Source organism: Mercenaria mercenaria, chromosome 8 (genome assembly GCF_021730395.1).
Source record: "Mercenaria mercenaria strain notata chromosome 8, MADL_Memer_1, whole genome shotgun sequence".
NCBI lineage: Eukaryota > Metazoa > Mollusca > Bivalvia > Venerida > Veneridae > Mercenaria > Mercenaria mercenaria.
In genome coordinates this window covers 41,293,182-41,313,002 of record NC_069368.1, presented here as the reverse complement: position 1 = coordinate 41,313,002, position 19,821 = coordinate 41,293,182, and the positions used below count along the sequence as shown (strand labels likewise).

Here is a 19,821-nt window from a genome sequence, read left to right as displayed (position 1 = left end):
CTAGAGAGGTCACAAGGTTTTTCTATTTTTAGATCTACTGACCTAGTTTTTAACCCCACGTGACCCAGTTTCGAACTTGACCTAGATATCATCAAGGTGAACATTCTGACCAATTTTCATGAAGATCCATTGAGAAATATGGCCTCTAGAGAGGTCACAAGGTTTTTCTATTTTTAGACATAATGACCTAGTTTTTGACCCTACGTGACCCAGTTTCGAACTTGACCTAGATATCATCAAGGTAAACATTCTGACCAATATTCATGAAGATCTCATGAAAAATATGGCCTCTAGAGAGGTCACAAGGTTTTTCTATTTTTAGACCTACTGACCTAGTTTTTGAACCCACGTGACCCAGTTTCGAACTTGACCTAGATATCATCAAGATGAACATTCTGACCAATTTTCATGAAGCTCTTATGAAATATATGGCCTCTAGAGAGGTCACAAGGTTTTTCTATTTTTAGACCTACTGACCTAGTTTTTGAACCCACGTGACCCAGTTTCAAACTTGACCTAAATATCATCAAGATGAACATTCTGACCAACTTTCATAAAGATACCATGAAAAATGTGACCTCTAGAGTGGTCACAAGCAAAAGTTTACGGACGCACGGACGGACGACGGACGACGGACACCGCGCGATCACAAAAGCTCACCTTGTCACTTTGTGACAGGTGAGCTAAAAAGTAGGAATTTTAGGGACGCTGGACAGCCTGTTTTTGCGAATATGAACAGTTAGTGAATATAGAAACATTGTGGAAATTTGGGTTTTATTCATTTGGAATAAAGCCAGCATATTTACCTCCCGAGTTTGTTTTTGTTGTTGCTGCAGCTGCAAAGATTCATTTATATCTATCATTTTCACTTCAGAAAACTTGTAATTTGGAGGTACTGCCGCGGATTCTTCATTCACTACAAAAAAACAGGTTTGATCAGAAAATAACCTGAATAAAGTCATTTTAAGTTTGACATGCACTTGTGTAGCTTCTTTAGTGCAAAATTAACTAAACTGAAAGACAATAACTGCAGCATCAGTAAATCCCACTCATTAAGTCCCAGCTACATTTTGTAATTTCCTAATGAAACTATTTGATTTTGTAGATATAAAATATTGTGTTTTTTGGCCAGAACGGCTATTTCGTGTGGATATGAATTCACTAATTTCAACTTTTGAGTCCCCAATGAATATTAATGATCACAGAATGACATTTTGTGGTGTCACCGTGAACTGTTTGAATTTCGATGATTCATTTACTCGAGAATGACATTTGATCCCAATTTATTTTATGGTTATTTGTTGCTATTGACAACTTGAGAATTGCTGACACCCATTATCAGACACCAAAGCTTTTGCATGTCACTGAAAAACTAACAACAATCTTGTGGTTCACTTTCTTTTGAACCTTCTTGGTAAAAACACTTAAGCCTTATTTTCCGTTGTATACTGACTTCACTTTAATACGGACATTAAAAAACCCCACTTGATAATGGAAGTCCAGCTGATCCAGTACAACATTAATACTTTAGTTCTGATAGTAAAATTCCTGACCATGAGATCTGATGGAATTGTTAACAGTGTATGAATTATATACATTGTATTATATAATGTTCTGTAAATTTTACCTTTTAAGTTACTACATTCCATCTTACTTTGATGTTGTTTGTTGCTATCTGGAACTATCTTTGAACCTTTCATCTTTATTATTTCATCAGGAAGATCCTCAATATGTTCTACCTTTAACGCTCTGAAAATATGTTATATATGTTGTAACTATTCATAACATTATTAACATTTTTCAGTTAACATAAAAAATTGCAGGCTGTTTTGAATTAAGTTTGCAGGTTGTTTTAAGTTTTTGTTGCCAATTTTAAATCAAAGTATGCAAATGTTTTCAGGTAATACACTGCCAGTTGGTAACAAAATGACGTAAGTGCAAGGAGATGAAACCTGTTACAGTAAACTGACCTGGTAAATGCTCCTAAACTGGTCAAGTGAGTATTTTGTGAGAAGGTTTGGTTGTTTTAACGTAAAATATGCAGATAAAAGTTCAAGTGAATGAAATACGGTACATGGATTGTTCTGTTAAAACTACTGGTCAATTCCTCGAAAGTGATCAGTTCAGGTAAATACTGGCTGACTGGTCGATTCTGGTTGAATGCTTGAAGCCAAGTCAACCTGATCATCAAAATCAGTTCTAATCACAGAGAGAAAATCTTTAAGTGATGACTAGCCTAAACACAAAACACCTAAACATATTTGCCTTAAACCTATCTTCCATGTGCAGAAATTGTTCATTACTTGCAAAGACAAGTTTGTTCTTCAACAAATAGAAACAGTGGATCTATTTGTTTAATCAGCCACTACTTTGTGAGTGTCTTTTCAAACAGAATTTATTAAACAAATTGAATAAAATGACTCAAGCATTTTATCATTTTCATTCCAAGGCGCTTAATTCAATGTGGAAAGATTTTTTTATCACATGTAAGCTTTTTCTGCTGAAAAACTGAAATTACTTCTTTCATCACCCATTATAGACAAAGTTAATTCGACCAATTTCTCCTATACTAGAAAAAACATCAACAACAAAGTTTTATTACACTAATGTAATACCAACAAATAAGACATGTATTAAAGAGCAATACAGTATTGGACCACATTTACAGGCAAACCTTGTAAGTCTTAAGACAATACTATTTGACTGCCAAGGGATTAAGGGACTTTGAGATTAAGCACTCATTACTCTGCTAAAAATATTGCCTGTATAATGCAGTTTCTAATACCTGTTTAGTTTCATTGGTTGTTTAAGCCCTGACTGCAAGTTTTTCTCTGCCCTTTCTAAAGCCACTTCATACTGATGTTTTGATTTCTGAGCTTTCCCTGAGTCATCAGCACCTTTCTCCTTCTCATCCTTGTTACTGTCTTTTACGGAAAGTTTCTCAAGTTCTTCTTCCAATAATATGTCTTTTTGTTCCTCTTTTTCCAACTTGAGTGATTCTATTACCTCCGCCTGATTTGTGTTCATTTGACTATCTGTTTGTAGGGTTTCAGTTTGTGCATTTTGTTTACTGTCACCTGGTTGTAAAGCGGGCTTAACTGAATTAACTGTCTCCCTCCTTGACAATTCTTGTTGTAAGTCTTCTAAATGTTTCTTAATCCTACCACCTTTGTCTGGTAATTTATTCAGTATTGATCTGAAATATGAACTATGAATACAGTCCAGGATGTCTTGATTTAAGTACAATTTAGTACAATGTAGACATAAAAGTCTCAAGTATCTATAACATTGCTTTCACTTCTTTTGAAAACTTAGCATTTCTAAACAATGTATCATATAGAACTATACAGTATATATCACCTAACTAAACAGATATATAATCACTACCATTTCTTCTAATAAATGGCTGAAATTGAAAAACAGCATATTGAAAACAAGAGGACCAAATGGTCCTAGGTCGCTCACCTGAGAACAGCTAGAACAAGGTACTTCTTTGATTTGACCGGTTGACCTATTTTTTGACCCAAGATGACCCATATTTGAACCTGACCTAGATTTCATCAAAACAATCGGCAGGATCAAATTTCATGAACATCGAGTCTAAAGTGCAGCCCCTAACGCTTACACAAGCTATTTCTTTGATTTGACCGGGTGACCTAGTTTTTGACCCAAGATGACCCATATTTGAACCCGACATAGATTTCGCCCAGACAAGCAGCCTGATAAAATTTAATGAATATCCAGTCTTAAATGCAACCCCTAATGCATACACAAGGTATTTCTTTGATTTGATCGGGTGACCTAGTTCTTGATCCAAGATGACCCATATCTGAAACTGCCCTAGATTGCATCAAAAGAAACATTTTGATCAAATTTAATGAATATCCTGCTTAAAATGTGACCCCTTTTGCATAGGCAAGGTTTTTCTTTGATTTGACTAGGTGACCTAGTTTTTGACCCAACATTACCAATATTTGAAACTGACCTAGCTTTCATCAAGACAAACATTCTGATCAAATTTCATGAAGATCCACTGAAAAATGCAGTCTCTATTGCATACACAAGGTTATTCTTTGATTTGACCAGGTGACCTAGGTTTTGACCCAACATGACCCATATTTGTTACTGGGTGACTTAGTTCTTGACCCCAGATGACCTCTATTTGAACTTGACCTAGATTTCATCAAGACAAACATTCTGATCAAATATCATGAATATCCAGTGTAAAATGCAGCCATTATTGCACACACAAGGTTTTTCTTTGATTTGACCGTGTGACCTAGTTTTTTTACCCCAAATGACCCATATTCAACCTTGATGTAGATTTCATCCAGACAAACATTGTGATCAAATTTCATGAAGATCTAGCGTAAAATGCAGTCTCTATTGCATACACAAGTGTCACAGGGTGAGGAAAATGTGCAGTCAGTCCGGGGCTCAAACCCGGGACCCCTCGCTTACAGGGCGAGTGCTCTACCAACTGAGCTAACCGGCTGCCTGACACATCTTCTCCCCTAACGTGACCAAGTCCGTACCGTGACATACACCCCCACAAATTGGAAACTCGTCCTCGAGTTCCAGAGGTACATAATATTGCATGCGTCGTAAGACTGACCAAGCAAGCATGCCACGGCCCCACGTTGTGCGCCAAATGTCACAGGGTGAGAAAAATGTGCAGTCAGTCAGGGGCTTGAACCCGGGGCCTCGGAATACCGTTCTGATGCTCTACCGACTGAGCTAGCCGGCTGCCTACACATTTTCTCCCCGTTTTAATTTTCAAGTCCTATACAATATACCGTGACACATTTCCCCACCATTTTGAATTTCGTCCTCAAATTTCAACGGATACTTTATATATAAGCAATTACAGGCGTCGGAGACAAAACAGTGTAATGCTGTCACGGCCCCACATTGGGTGCCAAATGTCACAGGGTGAGAAAAATGTGCAGCCAGACCGGGACTCGAACCTGGGGCCCCTCGCTTACAGGGCGAGTGCTCTACCTACTGAGCTGACCGGCTGCCTGACACATCTTCTCCCCTAACGTGACCAAGTCCATACCTTGACATACGCCCCCCAAACTGGCCACCAATGTTGTGTGTTCTCTTTCTCTAGGGATGGGATGTTTTGGCCTGTAAAGGCACAAAAACAAAACCTTGATAAACTAAGAATGGCAGAGAAAAACTTCAGGCGCAAGCCATCAAGAATCTGTTTTCCAAGTGCAATTCAATAAGTACAGCGCCGAAATACATAAATATGATAAGGAAAGATGCATGAATACAAAATGAATGCAATAACAATTACCTGTAAAGGAACAAAAACAAAACCTTGATAAACTAAGAATGGCAGAGAAAAACTTCAGGCGCAAGCCATCAGGAATCTATTTTCCAAGTGCGCATGCGTGTAGTTACACCTGGGAAAAATTTTAAAAATTGAGGCCTGGCATGCAAATCTTGTTAAGGCCTTTAATAAACTGGTAAGTGTTAGAAAATGTTAGATTGATGAATGAAATGAAAATGATATAGGAATTCATATAGGATCGGGCTGTATGGACATAACACAAAATAATAACACATAAAGACATTTAATATAATATATACAAGGAACGAGGACAATACAACACATAGACAAAATACTGATATTCAGTGGTTTTGGACCTTGTGACACAAGGTTTTTCTTTGATTTGACCTAGCGACCTCGTTTTTGACCCTAGATTACCCATATTCGAACTTGACCTAGATTTCATCAAGGCAACCATTCTGACTAAATTTTATTAATATCCAGTGTAAAATGCAGCCCCTATTGCATACACAAGGTTTTTCTTTGATTTGACCAGGTGACCTAGTTTTTGACCCCAGATGACCCATATTCGAAATTGACCTAGATTTCATCCAGATAAACATTGTGATTAAATTTCATGAAGATCCAGTGTAAAATGCAGTCCCTATTGCATACACAAAATTTTTCTTTGATTTGACCTAGCGACCTAGTTTTTGACCCCAGATTACCAATATTCAAACTTGACCTAGATTTCATCAAGGCAACCATTCTGACTAAATTTTATGAATATCCAGTGTAAAATGCAGCCCCTAATGCATACACAAGGTTTTTCTTTGATTTGACCAGGTGACCTAGTTTTTGGCCCCAGATGACCCATATTCAAACTTGACCTAGATTTCATCCAGACAAACATTCTGATCAAATTTCATATAGATCAATTGAAAAATACAGCCTCTATCGCATACACAAGCTAAATGTTGACAGCGACAGACAGACGACAGACATCGAGCAATCACAATACTCAGGTGAGCTAACAAGAGCTGTCACAGGAGACAGCGCGCTCGACTATTTCGATGCTGGATAGTGAAACTGGGCACATCTGAGGAAACTAGAGCTGTCAATGGAGTGTTTAATGACTCCAATTGTGGATGAAGAATGCACAATAGCCTGAGTCTATGTCAAAATATCAACTTAAGTAATAACAGAGGTAAAGAGAAAATGTACCACAACACTATATAAGTATGTCCTAAGCAAAAAGGAGCATAATTCATTAAATATTGGTGCCAGAGTTATGCAGCTTGTGTCATATAGTGTGGGTGATGATGTTGAACAACTATTTTAAGTTTGAATCAAATCCATTCAGTAATAACAGAGACAGAGTGAAAGTGTATCAAAACTTTAACTTAAAATTCTAAGTAAAAAGGGGGAATAATAAATGAAAAATTGGTGCCAGAGTTATGCACCTTGCATCATATGGTGTGGGTAATGATGTTGAACAATTGCTTAAGTTTGAATCAAATCCATTCAGTAATAACATAGACAGAGTGAAAGTGCATCAAAACTTTAACCTAAAATTCTAAGTAAAAAGGGGAAATAATTCATGAAAAATTGGTCCCAGAGTCATGCACCTTGTGTCATATGATAAGGGTAATGATGCTGAACAACTGCTTAAGTCTGAATCAGATCCATTCAGTAATAACAGAGATAGAGTGAAAGTGCATAAAACTTTAACCTGAAATTCTAAGTAAAAAGGGGAATAATTCATGAAATATTGTGCCAGAGTTATGCATCTTGTGTCATATGATGTGGGTGATGATGCTGAACAACTATTTTAAGTTTGAATCAAATCCATTCAGTAATAACAGAGGTAGAGTGAAAGTGCATCAAAACTTTAACCTGAAATTCTAAGTAAAAAGGGGGAATAATTCATGAAAAAATGGTGCCAGAGTTATGCACCTTGTGTCATATGATGTGGGTGATGATGTTGAACAACTATTTTAAGTTTGAATCAAATCCATTCAGTAATAACAGAGATAGAGTGAAAGTGCATCAAAACTTTAACCTGAAAATCTAAGTGAAAAGGGGGGATAATACATGAAATATTGGTGCCAGAGTTATGGCCCTTATGTCAGATGATGTGGATGATGAAGAGGAATAAGTATTTCAAGTTTGAATTAAATCCATCAAGTAATTACAGAGACAAGTTGAAAAAAGAGAAAGTGCACCAAAACTTTAACCAAGGTGGGGACGCGGAAAGACGCCGACGCCGGGGCGAGTAGGATAGCTCTCCTTATACTTCGTATAGTCGAGCTAAAAAACAGCTAACCTTAGTTATACAAAATACAGGGTATTGATAAAAACTCGTGCAAAAGGAATATTTTAATTGGTCTTATGTAAACAATATTGTTGCTTTTTCTAACATCTGAATACATCTCTCAAACTTGCAAAATCTCTGTCAAGAATTTTATTATTATATGAAACAAAGCCATACTGTTTTTTCTTTAACAGATCTTCTTGCCTCTTCAGAAGGTCCTGGATTTCAATGGTTGATAATTTCCTTAGGTTGCCTATATGACCATCATTTGTGGGGTAAAAAGCCTTTGACATTTTGCACACAGTTGATCAAGACATTCAAAGCAATCTGTAACTAACAAACAATAGTCGATCATGTAACACTGCAACTCATTCACAAATTTGTTGGACTAAAAGACCAACTAGCTATATATTTTCAAATAATAAGTACTATTGAGATCTGATTAGCAGGAATAATGTTAAGAAAAACTTAACTAACTTTTACATATGTGTACAGTATATTTAGTCATGATGGACATTAATATAACTGGCACAACTTCTAAGCACAATTGTCACGAGGATAACAAAAATAATCAGTATAATTATTGTGCGAATAACAAAAAAAATCTGCATGACAGTCATGCGGATGAAGAAAATTATTGCCACTACCGTCAACTGTGTGGAAAGCCCAGTCCTTTTCAAAAAAGACACTTTTTGTTAGGGGGCATTTGGTAGAATCTAACTGAAATATAATTATATGTTACAAGAACAGTACAAATTGTATGCCCCTCGAAAATGCTTGATAATTCATAAGTAAATGGATTACTGCATGCCTATAGAAAACCCCTAGAGGCCAGACTAGGAATCCGGTTATCTTTTAGCAGGTCCCAGAAAAGTCACAAATTAGCTATACAGCTAAATCTAGTTATATATAGCTAGAAATAGCTATAAAACCAATAACAATTGTTCAATATATGTCAATATCAAATATAAAACAGTTATTATCCCATCCAAATGGTTTATGAGACAAAAGACAATCACACCGAATGTAGTCGAACTAATCCGATGTATACAGATTGTTTTATATTGTGACGGTCAAACTGCTGCAAATGTCAGAATTTAACTAGAAATGTGTCCATGGGACACAGATGCCCCCACTACATGACAAAGGACACAGTTCAACTTCGGGAAAACAATACGCGCGACAAAACATTAAAATGACAATTTTTTCCTAGGTCAGGGGCCATAACTCCTACAATACTGAATGAATCCGGACGCGAAACCCCAGGTGCAGAACAGCACATGCTGACCAACATTCCTGTAAACTTTGGTGACTCTAGGTCAAATACTTTTGGAGCTACGCGCCACACAACATTAAAATGACCAATCTTTTACCAAGTCAGGGGCCATAACTCCTACATGACTGAATGAATCTGGACGCGAAACCCCAGGTGCATAACTACACATGCTGACCAACATTCCTGTAAAGTTTTGTGACTCTACGTCAAATACTTTTGGAGCTAGGCGCGACACAACATTCTCAGAAGGACGGACGGAAAAGGGCAAATCTATATGCCCCCCCGCAAAGTGGGGGCATAAAAAGCAGCCACTCAGCGACAGTAAGCTTGTTTACATGGAACGGAGATCTATGCAGTTTCAGTTTCAATACATGTTGCGAATTTCTGCGATAAGTCATTAAAAAATTTGTCTTATGCAACAATGATTCTCACAAGTGACACATTCTTCAATGTTTTATCGCAAAATATTGCTGCATTTATTGAAAATGTGACCGCAAAGATCTTTGTTTTCTGTTATTGTCTTTCATCTATTGGGACGTGATTGTGACCATTTTGCATCTGATTTTGACATATTTTGCATTATTGGATTTATAGCTATTCTAGCTATATATAGCTAGATTTAGCTAAATTTAATTTGTGACTTTTCTGGGACTTGTTAATTTTAGAGACTTACAGTGGTTTCGTCAAATCACCGGTTCGTCATACTTAATTTATATAGTAAGTGAGAAGTGGTTTCGTCATAAAGACTTTATATAGATAATAGATCAATACAATGGAAGATGATCGCACCTATTTAATGGCAGTTAATCTCGACGATTGCGTTAAAGTAATTCGCACATACTTAATTGATAATGTTACTCAAATTGCAAATGAGTTATTACAAATTATTGTGTATTAAAAACGAGTTCTTGATGAATGTTTTTATTTTTGAAACATAGTATAAGAAACAAGAGCTGTCGGATGACAGCGCGCTCGACTATTCTAAGAATTGATTGAAGAATGGGGTCAAAATATTTCCGTAGATTTTCAGACAAAAGAAAACAAGAGAGCCAAGATGGCCCTAGGTCGCTCACCTAAGAAACACACCATAACAGTGTAAAACATGTTTGACCTAGTGATTTCATGGAAACAAATATTCTGACCAATTTTCATTAAGACTGGACCAAAAAATTGGTCTCTTGCGATAAAACAAGCATTTTCTTAGATATGACCTAGTTTTTGACCCTAGATGACCCATGTTCAAACTGGACCTAGATTTTATCAAGGCAATCATTCTGACCAAAATTCATGAAGATCAATTGAAAAATACAGCCTCTATCACATACACAAGTTTTTTCTTTGATTTGACCAAGTGACCTAGTTTTTGACCTCAGATGACCCATATTCAAATTCAACCTAGATTTCATTAAGGCAATCATCCTGACCAAATTTCATAAAAATCAATTGAAAAAAACAGTCTCTATCGCATACACAAGATTTTTCTTTAATTTGACCTAGTGACCTAGTTTTTGACCTCAGATAACCCATATTTAAACTCGACCTAGATTTCATCAAGGCAATCACTCTGACCAAATTTCATGAAGATCAATTGAAAAATACATCCTCTATTGCATACACAATGTTTTTCTTCGATTTGACCTAGTGACATAGTTTTTGAGCCCAGATGACCCATTTTCGAACTTGGTCTAAATTTCATCAAGGTAATCATTCTGACCAAAATTCATGAAGATCAATTGAAAAATACAGTCTCTATCACATACACAAGGTTTTTCCTTGATTTGACCTGGTGACCTCGTTTTTGACCCCAGATGACACATTTTCGAACTCGGCCTAGATTTCATCAAGGTAATCATTCTGACCAAAATTCATGAAGATCAACTGAAAAATACCGCCTCTATCGCATACACAAGGTTTTTCCTTGATTTGACCTAGTCGGACCCGACCTAGTGACCTAGTTTTTGACCCCAGATGACCCATTTTCGAACTCGGCCTAGATTTCATCAAGGCAATCATTCTGACTAACATTCATGAAGATCAATTGAAAAATACAGCCTCTATCGCATACACAAGGTTTTTCTTTGATTTGACCTAGTGACCTAGTTTTTGACCCGAGATGACCCATTTTCAAACTCAGCCTAGATTTCATCAAGGTTATCATTCTGACCAATATTCATGAAGATTAATTGAAAAATACAGCCTTTATCGCATTAACAAGGTTTTTCTTTGATTTGACCTAGTGACCTAGTTTTTGACCCGAGATGACCCATTTTCGAACTCGGCCTAGATTTCATCAAGGTTATCATTCTGACCAACATTCATGAAGATTAATTGAAAAATACAGCCTCTATCGCATACACAAGCTAAATGTTGACGGACGACAGACTCCGGACATTGAGCGATCAGAAAAACTCACCTGAGCATTGCTCAGGTGAGCTAAAAAGGGATTAAACAAAAAATGTTCCTGTATTTGTGGATTTCGATTAGTCTTGCACTAAATGGCAATGTGTGACCATGATGGCAAATATGTTAAGTTATATGTTAGGCAAAATATGGACTTGTATGAAAATTTTAACTAATTTTCAAGTCCAAAAAGGGTCATAATTCAGTCAAAATAGTTGACAGAGTTATGTACACTTGCCTATAGATGGAAATCATGTTGATATAATAGTGTCAAAAGTTTCAAAGCCACAGTTCAAACAGTTTTGACAAAAATTTCAAAGTCCAAAAAGAGCCATAATTCAGCCAAAATAGTTGTCAGAGTTATGTACTCTTGCCTACAGATGGAAATCATAATGATAAACAAGTGTCTAAAGTTTCAAAGCCATATGTCAAATAGTCTTGACAAAACATGGATATATACGAAAACAGAACCAATTTCCAAGTTCAAAAAGGGCCATAATTCAGCCAAAAAAGATGACAGAGTTATGTACTCTTGCCTATTGATAGAGACTATAATACTGAACAAGATATAAAAGTTTCAAAGCCATATGTCAAACACTTTACACAAAATATAAACTGGTATGAAAAAATTAACCAAGATTTCTAAGTCAGAAGGGGCCATAATTCAGCCAAAATGCTTGATGGAGTTATGTACTCTTGCCTACAACTGGACATTGTGTTGGTAAACAAGTGTTGAAAGTTTCAAAGCTTTATCTCAAAAGACTTTGTCAAAATGTAGACTGGTACGAAAAACTTAACCAAGATTTCTAAGTCAAAAAGGGGCAATAATTCAACCAAAATGCTTGATGGAGTTATGTACTCTTGCCTACAACAGGGCATGGTGATGGTAAACAAGTGTTGAAAGTTTCAAAGCTTTATCTCAAAAGACTTTGTCAAAATATGAACTGGTACGAAAAACTTAACCAAGATTTCTAAGTCAAAAGGGGCCATAATTCAGTCAAAATGCTTGACAGAGTTATGTACTCTTGCCTATAACTGGACATGGTGATGGTAAACAAGTGCTGAAAGTTTCAAAGCTTTATCTCAAAAGACTTTGTCAAAATGTGGACTGGTACGAAAAACTTAACCAGGGTGTGACGCTGACGCCGACGCCAACGCCGACGCCGTGGTGAGTAGGATAGCTCTACTTATTCTTCGAATAGTCAAGCTAAAAATCTACTACGTTTCTGAAATAAATGGCTTGATCTATCCTTCATTTCATGAAAAAAAATTGACATGACATTGTGTATTATAATGTATAAAATTATACTGTGTATTGAAATTGAATGTGCTATTGTTTCTTTTTCTTTTCATGGTTGACATGGCATGTATAAAACTGCATTGTGTAATGACTGTGATATTAATTGGTTCTTTTTCTTTTTCAGAGTTGACATGTGTATTATAATGTATAAAATTGTATAATGTATTGAATGTGCTATTGACTGCTTCTTTTTTTTTTTCAGAGTTGACATTGTGTATTATAATGTATAAAATTGTATTGTGTATTGAATGTGCTATTGACTGCTTCTTATTTTCAGTGTTGAATGTGTAGATCGTAAAGTATTATGTGTGTCTTTTGTGATGATGTAAATAAATGTAAAAATATAAAACGCTTTGTGTTTCTTCTGCAATTTATATTGTGCTAACATTGATGACTCTATTGTACAAAATATATACACAGATCTTTGCCGCATTGAAAACTGTAATAGTGTTACTGAAAAGCAAATTGATGATGTTGTAGAACATCTCTCGAATTTATTTATAGGTAGTGCTAGTAAAACATTTGGTCAGTGTAAACATAAGCTACATGTAAATGACATACAATATGATAAGGATAAAGAATGGTTTAATAAGGAATGTAAAGTGGCACGAAAGAACTTCCATCGGGCCAAATACTTGTACAAATTGCGTAAAAATGATGAAAACAAAAGAAACCTGCAATGTAAAAGTAAATCATACAAGTCATCGTTAAAAAATGCATTTGCTAGTTATAAGAGGACAAATGCCGAAAACCTGAAGAAAATGAAATTTTCAAAACCTAAACAGTATTGGAAGATAGTGAATGGCAGAAAAACATATAGATCAGGTGCGAAATTATATGACTTGTATGAATACTTCAGGCAGTGTAATTATGCAAATGTTGATGAAAATAATGTTGATATAGATATCACTGATGATAACATTAATCAGGATCTAAATCAATCCATTTCTATGGAGGAATTAGAGAAAACAGTAAAAAACTTAAAGAATAACAAATCAAGCGGTGTTGACAATATCTGTAATGAATACATTAAGGCCACTGTTCCGAAACTTAAACATGTACTGGTTAAACTTTTCAATATCATTTTTAAAACTGGAGTTGTGCCGAATTCTTGGACTGTAGGGAAAATTGTTCCAATTTATAAAAACAAAGGAGAAATCACAGATCCTGCAAATTACAGACCAATATCCTTGCTTGGTAGTTTAGGAAATCTTTTCACAGCGATATTAAATTCAAGACTGGAAAAATTTACATCTAATAATGATATCATAAACAAGTTTCAAGCTGGATTTAGAAAGGATTACTTTACAGTTAATAACATGTTTGTTCTATAGTAGTATTTTAGTTGATTTGTTAAAACACAGTAAAAAGAATGTATTTTGCACTTTTGTCGATTTAAAAAGTGCTTTTGATACCATATGGAGAAATGGACTTTGGGCTAAACTTATTGTTGATAATATAAATGGAAATTTTTTACGAGTTATTAAAAATATATATGACAAAGCAAAATCGTGTATTTTTTCAAATGGCTTTAACTCTGATTATTTCCCTTGTAATATCGGAGTCAGACAAGGGGAAAATTTATCGCCCTTGCTTTTCTCCTTGTATCTAAATGATTTGCATGATTACATTAAAAACAGTAATTTAGTAAATGGTGTAAAATGTCATAAACATGGTATAGAAAATGATATTAACAATTATATTAAACTGTTTGTTATTTTATACGCTGATGATACGGTTATAATATCTGACTCAGCAGCAGATTTGCAATCAGCACTGAATGTTTATGAAGCATATTGTGATGATAACAAATTAACTTTGAATACGTCAAAGACAAAAGTTCTTGTTTTTTCAAGAGGTAGACAAAGAGCATATGATTTTAAGTATAAAGGTGAAAGTATTGAAACTGTTTCAGAATTCAAGTATTTAGGTATTTTATTTAGCCGAAGTGGTTCATTTTACAATGCTAAAAAAGAGATAGCCAAGCAGGCAACGAAAGCAATGTACTGTCTGATTAAAAAGTCTAAAGCGTTATGTCTACCGTTTGACCACAGGTGCCCGTCCAGTCTTGGTGCCCATATGGGTGCCGCCCCCTCAAAAAAAAAAAAAAAAAAAAAAAAAAAAAAAAAATAATAATAAAATAAAACACTGTTTTAAGCCTAAAACGAAAAAAAAATAATTTTTTTTTGAAATTTTTTTTTTTCCCTATATATACTCTTATATGGAAAAGGTGCATGTGTTGCCGTAACGCTATGGAGGTTTACTAGGACACGCTGTGGAACAACCAAAATGTCCAGTTCAGTACCAATGCAAGCTACCCTGCTGCAATTTACACATCATGCATTTATAAAATAGTAAACAATCCTATTCTACCTAGTAAACAGCCTTAAATAACTTACATTTAAATTCTAAGACGCAAACAACGGAAAAGGTTTTCTACTTTCGTTTTGAAACAAAATGGCCGATCGTCACTGTTACTTTGCAAGTGTCTAGACAATTTGGCTTGTTTGAATTTAAATGTAAGTTATTTAAGGCTGTTTACTAGGTAGAATAGGATTGTTTACTATTTTATAAATGCATGATGTGTAAATTGCAGCAGGGTAGCTTGCATTGGTACTGAACTGGACATTTTGGTTGTTCCACAGCGTGTCCTAGTAAACCTCCATAGCGTTACGGCAACACATGCACCTTTTCCATATGAGTATATAGGGAAAAAAAAAATTTCAAAAAAAAATTTTTTTTTCGTTTTAGGCTTAAAACAGTGTTTTTAATTTTTTTTTTTTTTTTTTTTTTTTTGAGGGGGCGGCACCCATATGGGCACCAAGACTGGACGGGCACCTGTGCGTTTGACATGCAGATTGAACTGTTTTCAAAAACTGTTAAACCTATACTTTTATATGGTTGTGAGGTACCGTATTTTGGTGTGTATAGGTCGCGGTAATGTACAGTCCGCATCTAATTTTTGCTCTGGAAATGGTCGGAAAATTTAACTTCTAGCGTATTAGTCGCAGTTAAATTTCGGATTTTTTCCCCAGCAATATTTAATATTTACCGGCAAAAAAGTTATGGCGGCGGCCATATTGATGCCGCGGACTGAATTATTATCAGAACCTGATTGGTGGAAATCGGACTGTGTTATTTCGTTCCCAACCGTTTCGTACCAACAGTAGTATCGGTAACAGACTACATCAAAGAAAAGCGGCTTTTTGACACTAATTGGCAGCAGACGTCTGTTATCATGCAAGTTTAAGTGTGAATTGTTTGCACAGCAATTATAACACCTTTCCGTGTCATGTAATTAACCGCGTTCTTTTGATTCTGAGTAAAAAGATTAACAAAATATCTCTTTTTGGATTTTTTTCTTTTATTTAAAAATCAAAAGTAAAAAATAATCATTCAAGCTTTTTAATACACTAAGAATTAGTATAAACAATGTTTGGAATGGAGGACGGATCTGTCCGGATTTTATCCAACCCGGAGTACATGTCAATGGCGTCCAGTAAAACGAAAGTAGAAACAAACGTAATTCAGACTGCAAAAACATCTTTGAATTAAAGTCATTCGTAATTTTAATAGTCTGTATGGGTTATTTACGATATATTTTATTGAAAGTAACCGCTATTGGTTGAAAAGCCGCCGATATTGATATTTTTTTATCCATTTTGTTCGTTCGTAACAGATGCACGTAATTTTGCGAGAGCTACGGTCAGAATATTGGCCCGAAAAAAAAACTGCTGGCAATGTTCTGTCGTATAGGTCGCAGGAACTTTTTCAGGCAGCAAAATGGGTAGAAAAAGTGCGACCTATACACACTAAAATACGGTATGGTGATATGGAAACTTAGATGTAATTGAAAGGGTACAGTTGAAATTTTTAAAGTATATTTTGAATGTGAAAAATTGTACGGCAAATAATATTGTTTACGGTGAAACAGGTGTTACACCAATATCAATTGACATCAAATCGAGGATTGTATCATTCTGGTCAAAACTTGTTAGCTCAAATGAAAGTAAATTAACAGGGGATATGTATGCCATACTTTTAAGTCATTTCCAGGAAACAAATGTAAATAACGTAAGACATTATTTATGGATTAGAAATGTTAAAGATATATTGATAAGCAGTGGAATGATAAATGTATGGGAAACACAAACATTCCCAAATGGTAAATGGCTTTATATGACTATAAAGCAAAAATTACGTGATTTATTTCTAAATGAATGGTATTCAAATATTGAAAATTCAAGTAGTTGTAAAAACTATAGGATATTTAAAACAAAATTTGGTTTTGAAGAATATCTGATCAGTACACAAGCAAAATATCTTAAGTATATTGTTAAATTCAGAACGAGAAATCACAGACTGCCTATAGAAACCGGTTGTTGGAATAGAATCCCTTTAGAATTAAGGAAATGTACATTATGTAATCAAAATATTGGCGATGAGTTTCATTATCTCTTAGAATGTTCAGCATTAAATATTGCAAGAAAAAAATTTATTAAACCACAATACATAAGGAACCCTAATATCATATCATTTGAAAAACTAATGACAACCAATTTACACAATCATGTTGAATATAGAAAGCTATGTATGTTTATTAAGGAAATTATTAAAATATTTGAGTGATGTTTTGAATACAGTGATTTATGCTAGTGGTGATATATGTATACTTTTTGTCAGGCATTATTGTCATTACTACAAATGAAATGTTTTTGGTTATATATATTCTGTTGAAAGGAACATCTCCCTTTGTATAACCATGTTAAATGTATAATATTTAGCCTCACTGATATTATATGTCAATATTATATTTTGCCTCATATAATCATGTGTATCATGAAATGAGAGTAATAAATTGAATTGAATTGAATTGCAAATACATTTTGATGATAGTACCGACTAATTAGCAACATCTTTGAAATGTCGGGAATTTTATGAGCAGAATGTGCCACAATTATCACCTCATTGACATTCTAGAAATGCAAGGAATTTAGCACATTTTAAGCTGTATAATTACTCATCGATCATCAGTTAAGCTTTGGGGACCATTACGCTAACTTCATGATAAGAATTTTAATTCTTTTACTTTAAATATATTATATCTAAATTTTACTTTTTATAGTATTTGGTTGTTTTCTTATCAAATTCACATTTTCAAAATAAATTTAAAATGTTTTAATTTTCAATAGAAATTCTTAAATTATTATTACATTCACTTTTAACATTTTGAAAAATAAATTGTCTTGCGTCGAATTTAACATTTGTATTTACAAATTGTAAACCAGTAATAAATACATAAGTTTCGTACATAAGAATTAATTTAACAAAAAACTAAATCTCTATTTATCTTAAAAGTCAGCAATTATATCATTTATTTTTCTTTTCATTTTCATTCCATTTTTTTGTATAAATAATTAGCTTTGAAATTATCTTTTCAAAATTAACAACTAATTAACTTGTTTGCCACACAAAGTACATCAACAATAAAACGACCAACAAACAATCATTATTACACTATAACAATAAGTATGACGAAACCACTTCTCATTTACTATATAAATTAGGCAGTGGCTACGATTACGGTACCGTAATCCTAGCCTCCGGTTCTAGGATTACGGAAGTTCCGTATTCCTAGACAACCCTATGAGAATAGGCTAGGATTACGGAAGTATTTAAGAGGCATCAAATTTATGTTAGGACATGCATAAATGACATTGTAAACTTACTCATTTCACTTAATTTCACTAATATTTGGTGCAATCGATCGGCCATTTTGGGTTAGTATAATCTTAATGGCGGTGCGCGGAAATATTATAGAATTATCTACGTTTCTAATATGGGTCTTCTTATATACCTGCATTTTTTTCATCAAGTCAACACAAATGGTCTTTAATAACATACAATATGGTTATAAATCATAAAATTCAAAGTATAGATTTCCACGCGCCGCCATTAAAATTATACTAACCCAAAACGGCGGATAGAAAACATGAAATAATAAGGCAGGCATGAAAAATGAAGTGAAATAAGTAAGTTTACTAACATATATTTTATGCCTCTTAAAATACTTCCGTAATCCTAGCCTATCCTCATAGCATTGTCTAGGAAAACGGAACTTCCGTAATCCTAGAACCGGAGGCTAGGATTACGGTACTGTAATCGTAGCCACTGCCTATAAATTAAGTATGATGAACCGATGATTTGACGAAACCACCACCATCCAATTTTAGACACCAGTCACAACACCTTGGGTAAAACTTGAAAGTAAAGTATTTTTCAGGCCTCAACATTAAACTAGATAAGAACTGATTGTTCTATGTCTTCCTATGAGAGACAAATGACTGATTTCACAATATTTGTGTAACTTAACAAGTGTTATCTATTTATATACATGATTAATGTCCGAATTATTTCCAGACGAATGTGTACACAGTTCATATGATCATATTTTGTTATACGATTTAAGTTATATGGAAATCAAAGTCAGGCAGATTGAAAGGCAGAAAAAAAGTTTATAATTTTGACAACGAAAAAAGTTTTACGGTTTGTACTGGCTAATTTTACTTGTCTCGTGAAATTTCGCTTGTGGTGGTGAGTCAATTACAGTTACCTCCCCTCGTTGATGACACTTCCGGGTGGGTCGTGTCTATTTACCAAGGACTGAGACGAAATTCGTATCACAATGAGTGAGGTGGCTCCGCCTACTCGTCTGGTGGGCGGTATAATCATATTTGTAGATATTCTTAGGGCGCTTTTGTTTGTAACAAACTCAGTTCGGTTTCAAACCGGTTTGCCAAACTTTCGATTTGTTTTGTAAAACTGGTTTTGACCTCGAAAAGGTTTGTGTCATTTGTTTTCAAAAACCGCTAACCGGTTTGTCAAACCGACCAAACTGCCCCCGGAGGCGGTTTGTTCGGTTTGTTGTATCCGAAATTTATTGCAGTTCGAGAACAAATGGCGGACCGTGTGGACCAAAATGGAAACGAGTAAGGAAAAAAAATAAGAATTAGTTCATTTCTGGAGGAAACCCGTGGTAATCTTTATGCCCAGCCGCATTCATTTGTCAATAATTTGTCAATAATTACTTCTGAAAACATTCTCTTTGATTGGCATGTATACATCGTTATAATCAGTTTCTCTTACCATCGAAATATTCCATTAATTTCGTTCCAAGATTATTCGACCTCCGACAGTCCAAAATCTAATTACTGTTACAGTATAAAGTTTTAATTTATAGCAAATGTGTCTGT

General features: G+C 34.7%; 1 protein-coding gene across 7 annotated transcripts in view; it reads right to left on the bottom strand.

Moving 5' to 3' along the window:
• LOC123566531 (DNA-directed RNA polymerase II subunit GRINL1A-like) overlaps nt 1-19,196 on the bottom strand; it is a 28,306-nt gene extending 9,110 nt beyond the window's left edge. Inside the window, exons 1-5 of one of the 7 annotated variants that reach the window (XM_045360722.2) lie at nt 19,123-19,196; nt 7,770-7,925; nt 2,786-3,196; nt 1,628-1,749; nt 807-916 (exon numbers count right to left, since the gene is read on the bottom strand). In XM_045360722.2, the coding sequence (XP_045216657.2) occupies nt 807-916; nt 1,628-1,749; nt 2,786-3,196; nt 7,770-7,885 (759 nt within the window). In that variant the 5' untranslated portion in view covers nt 7,886-7,925; nt 19,123-19,196. Of the gene's footprint in view, nt 1-806; nt 917-1,627; nt 1,750-2,785; nt 3,197-7,769; nt 7,926-8,239; nt 8,951-18,817; nt 18,952-19,113 lie in introns of those variants that run through there. The other 6 variants (XM_045360723.2, XM_045360720.2, XM_045360721.2 and 3 more) reach the window with 6 other exon arrangements.
• Nucleotides 19,197-19,821: the final 625 nt, after the last annotated feature.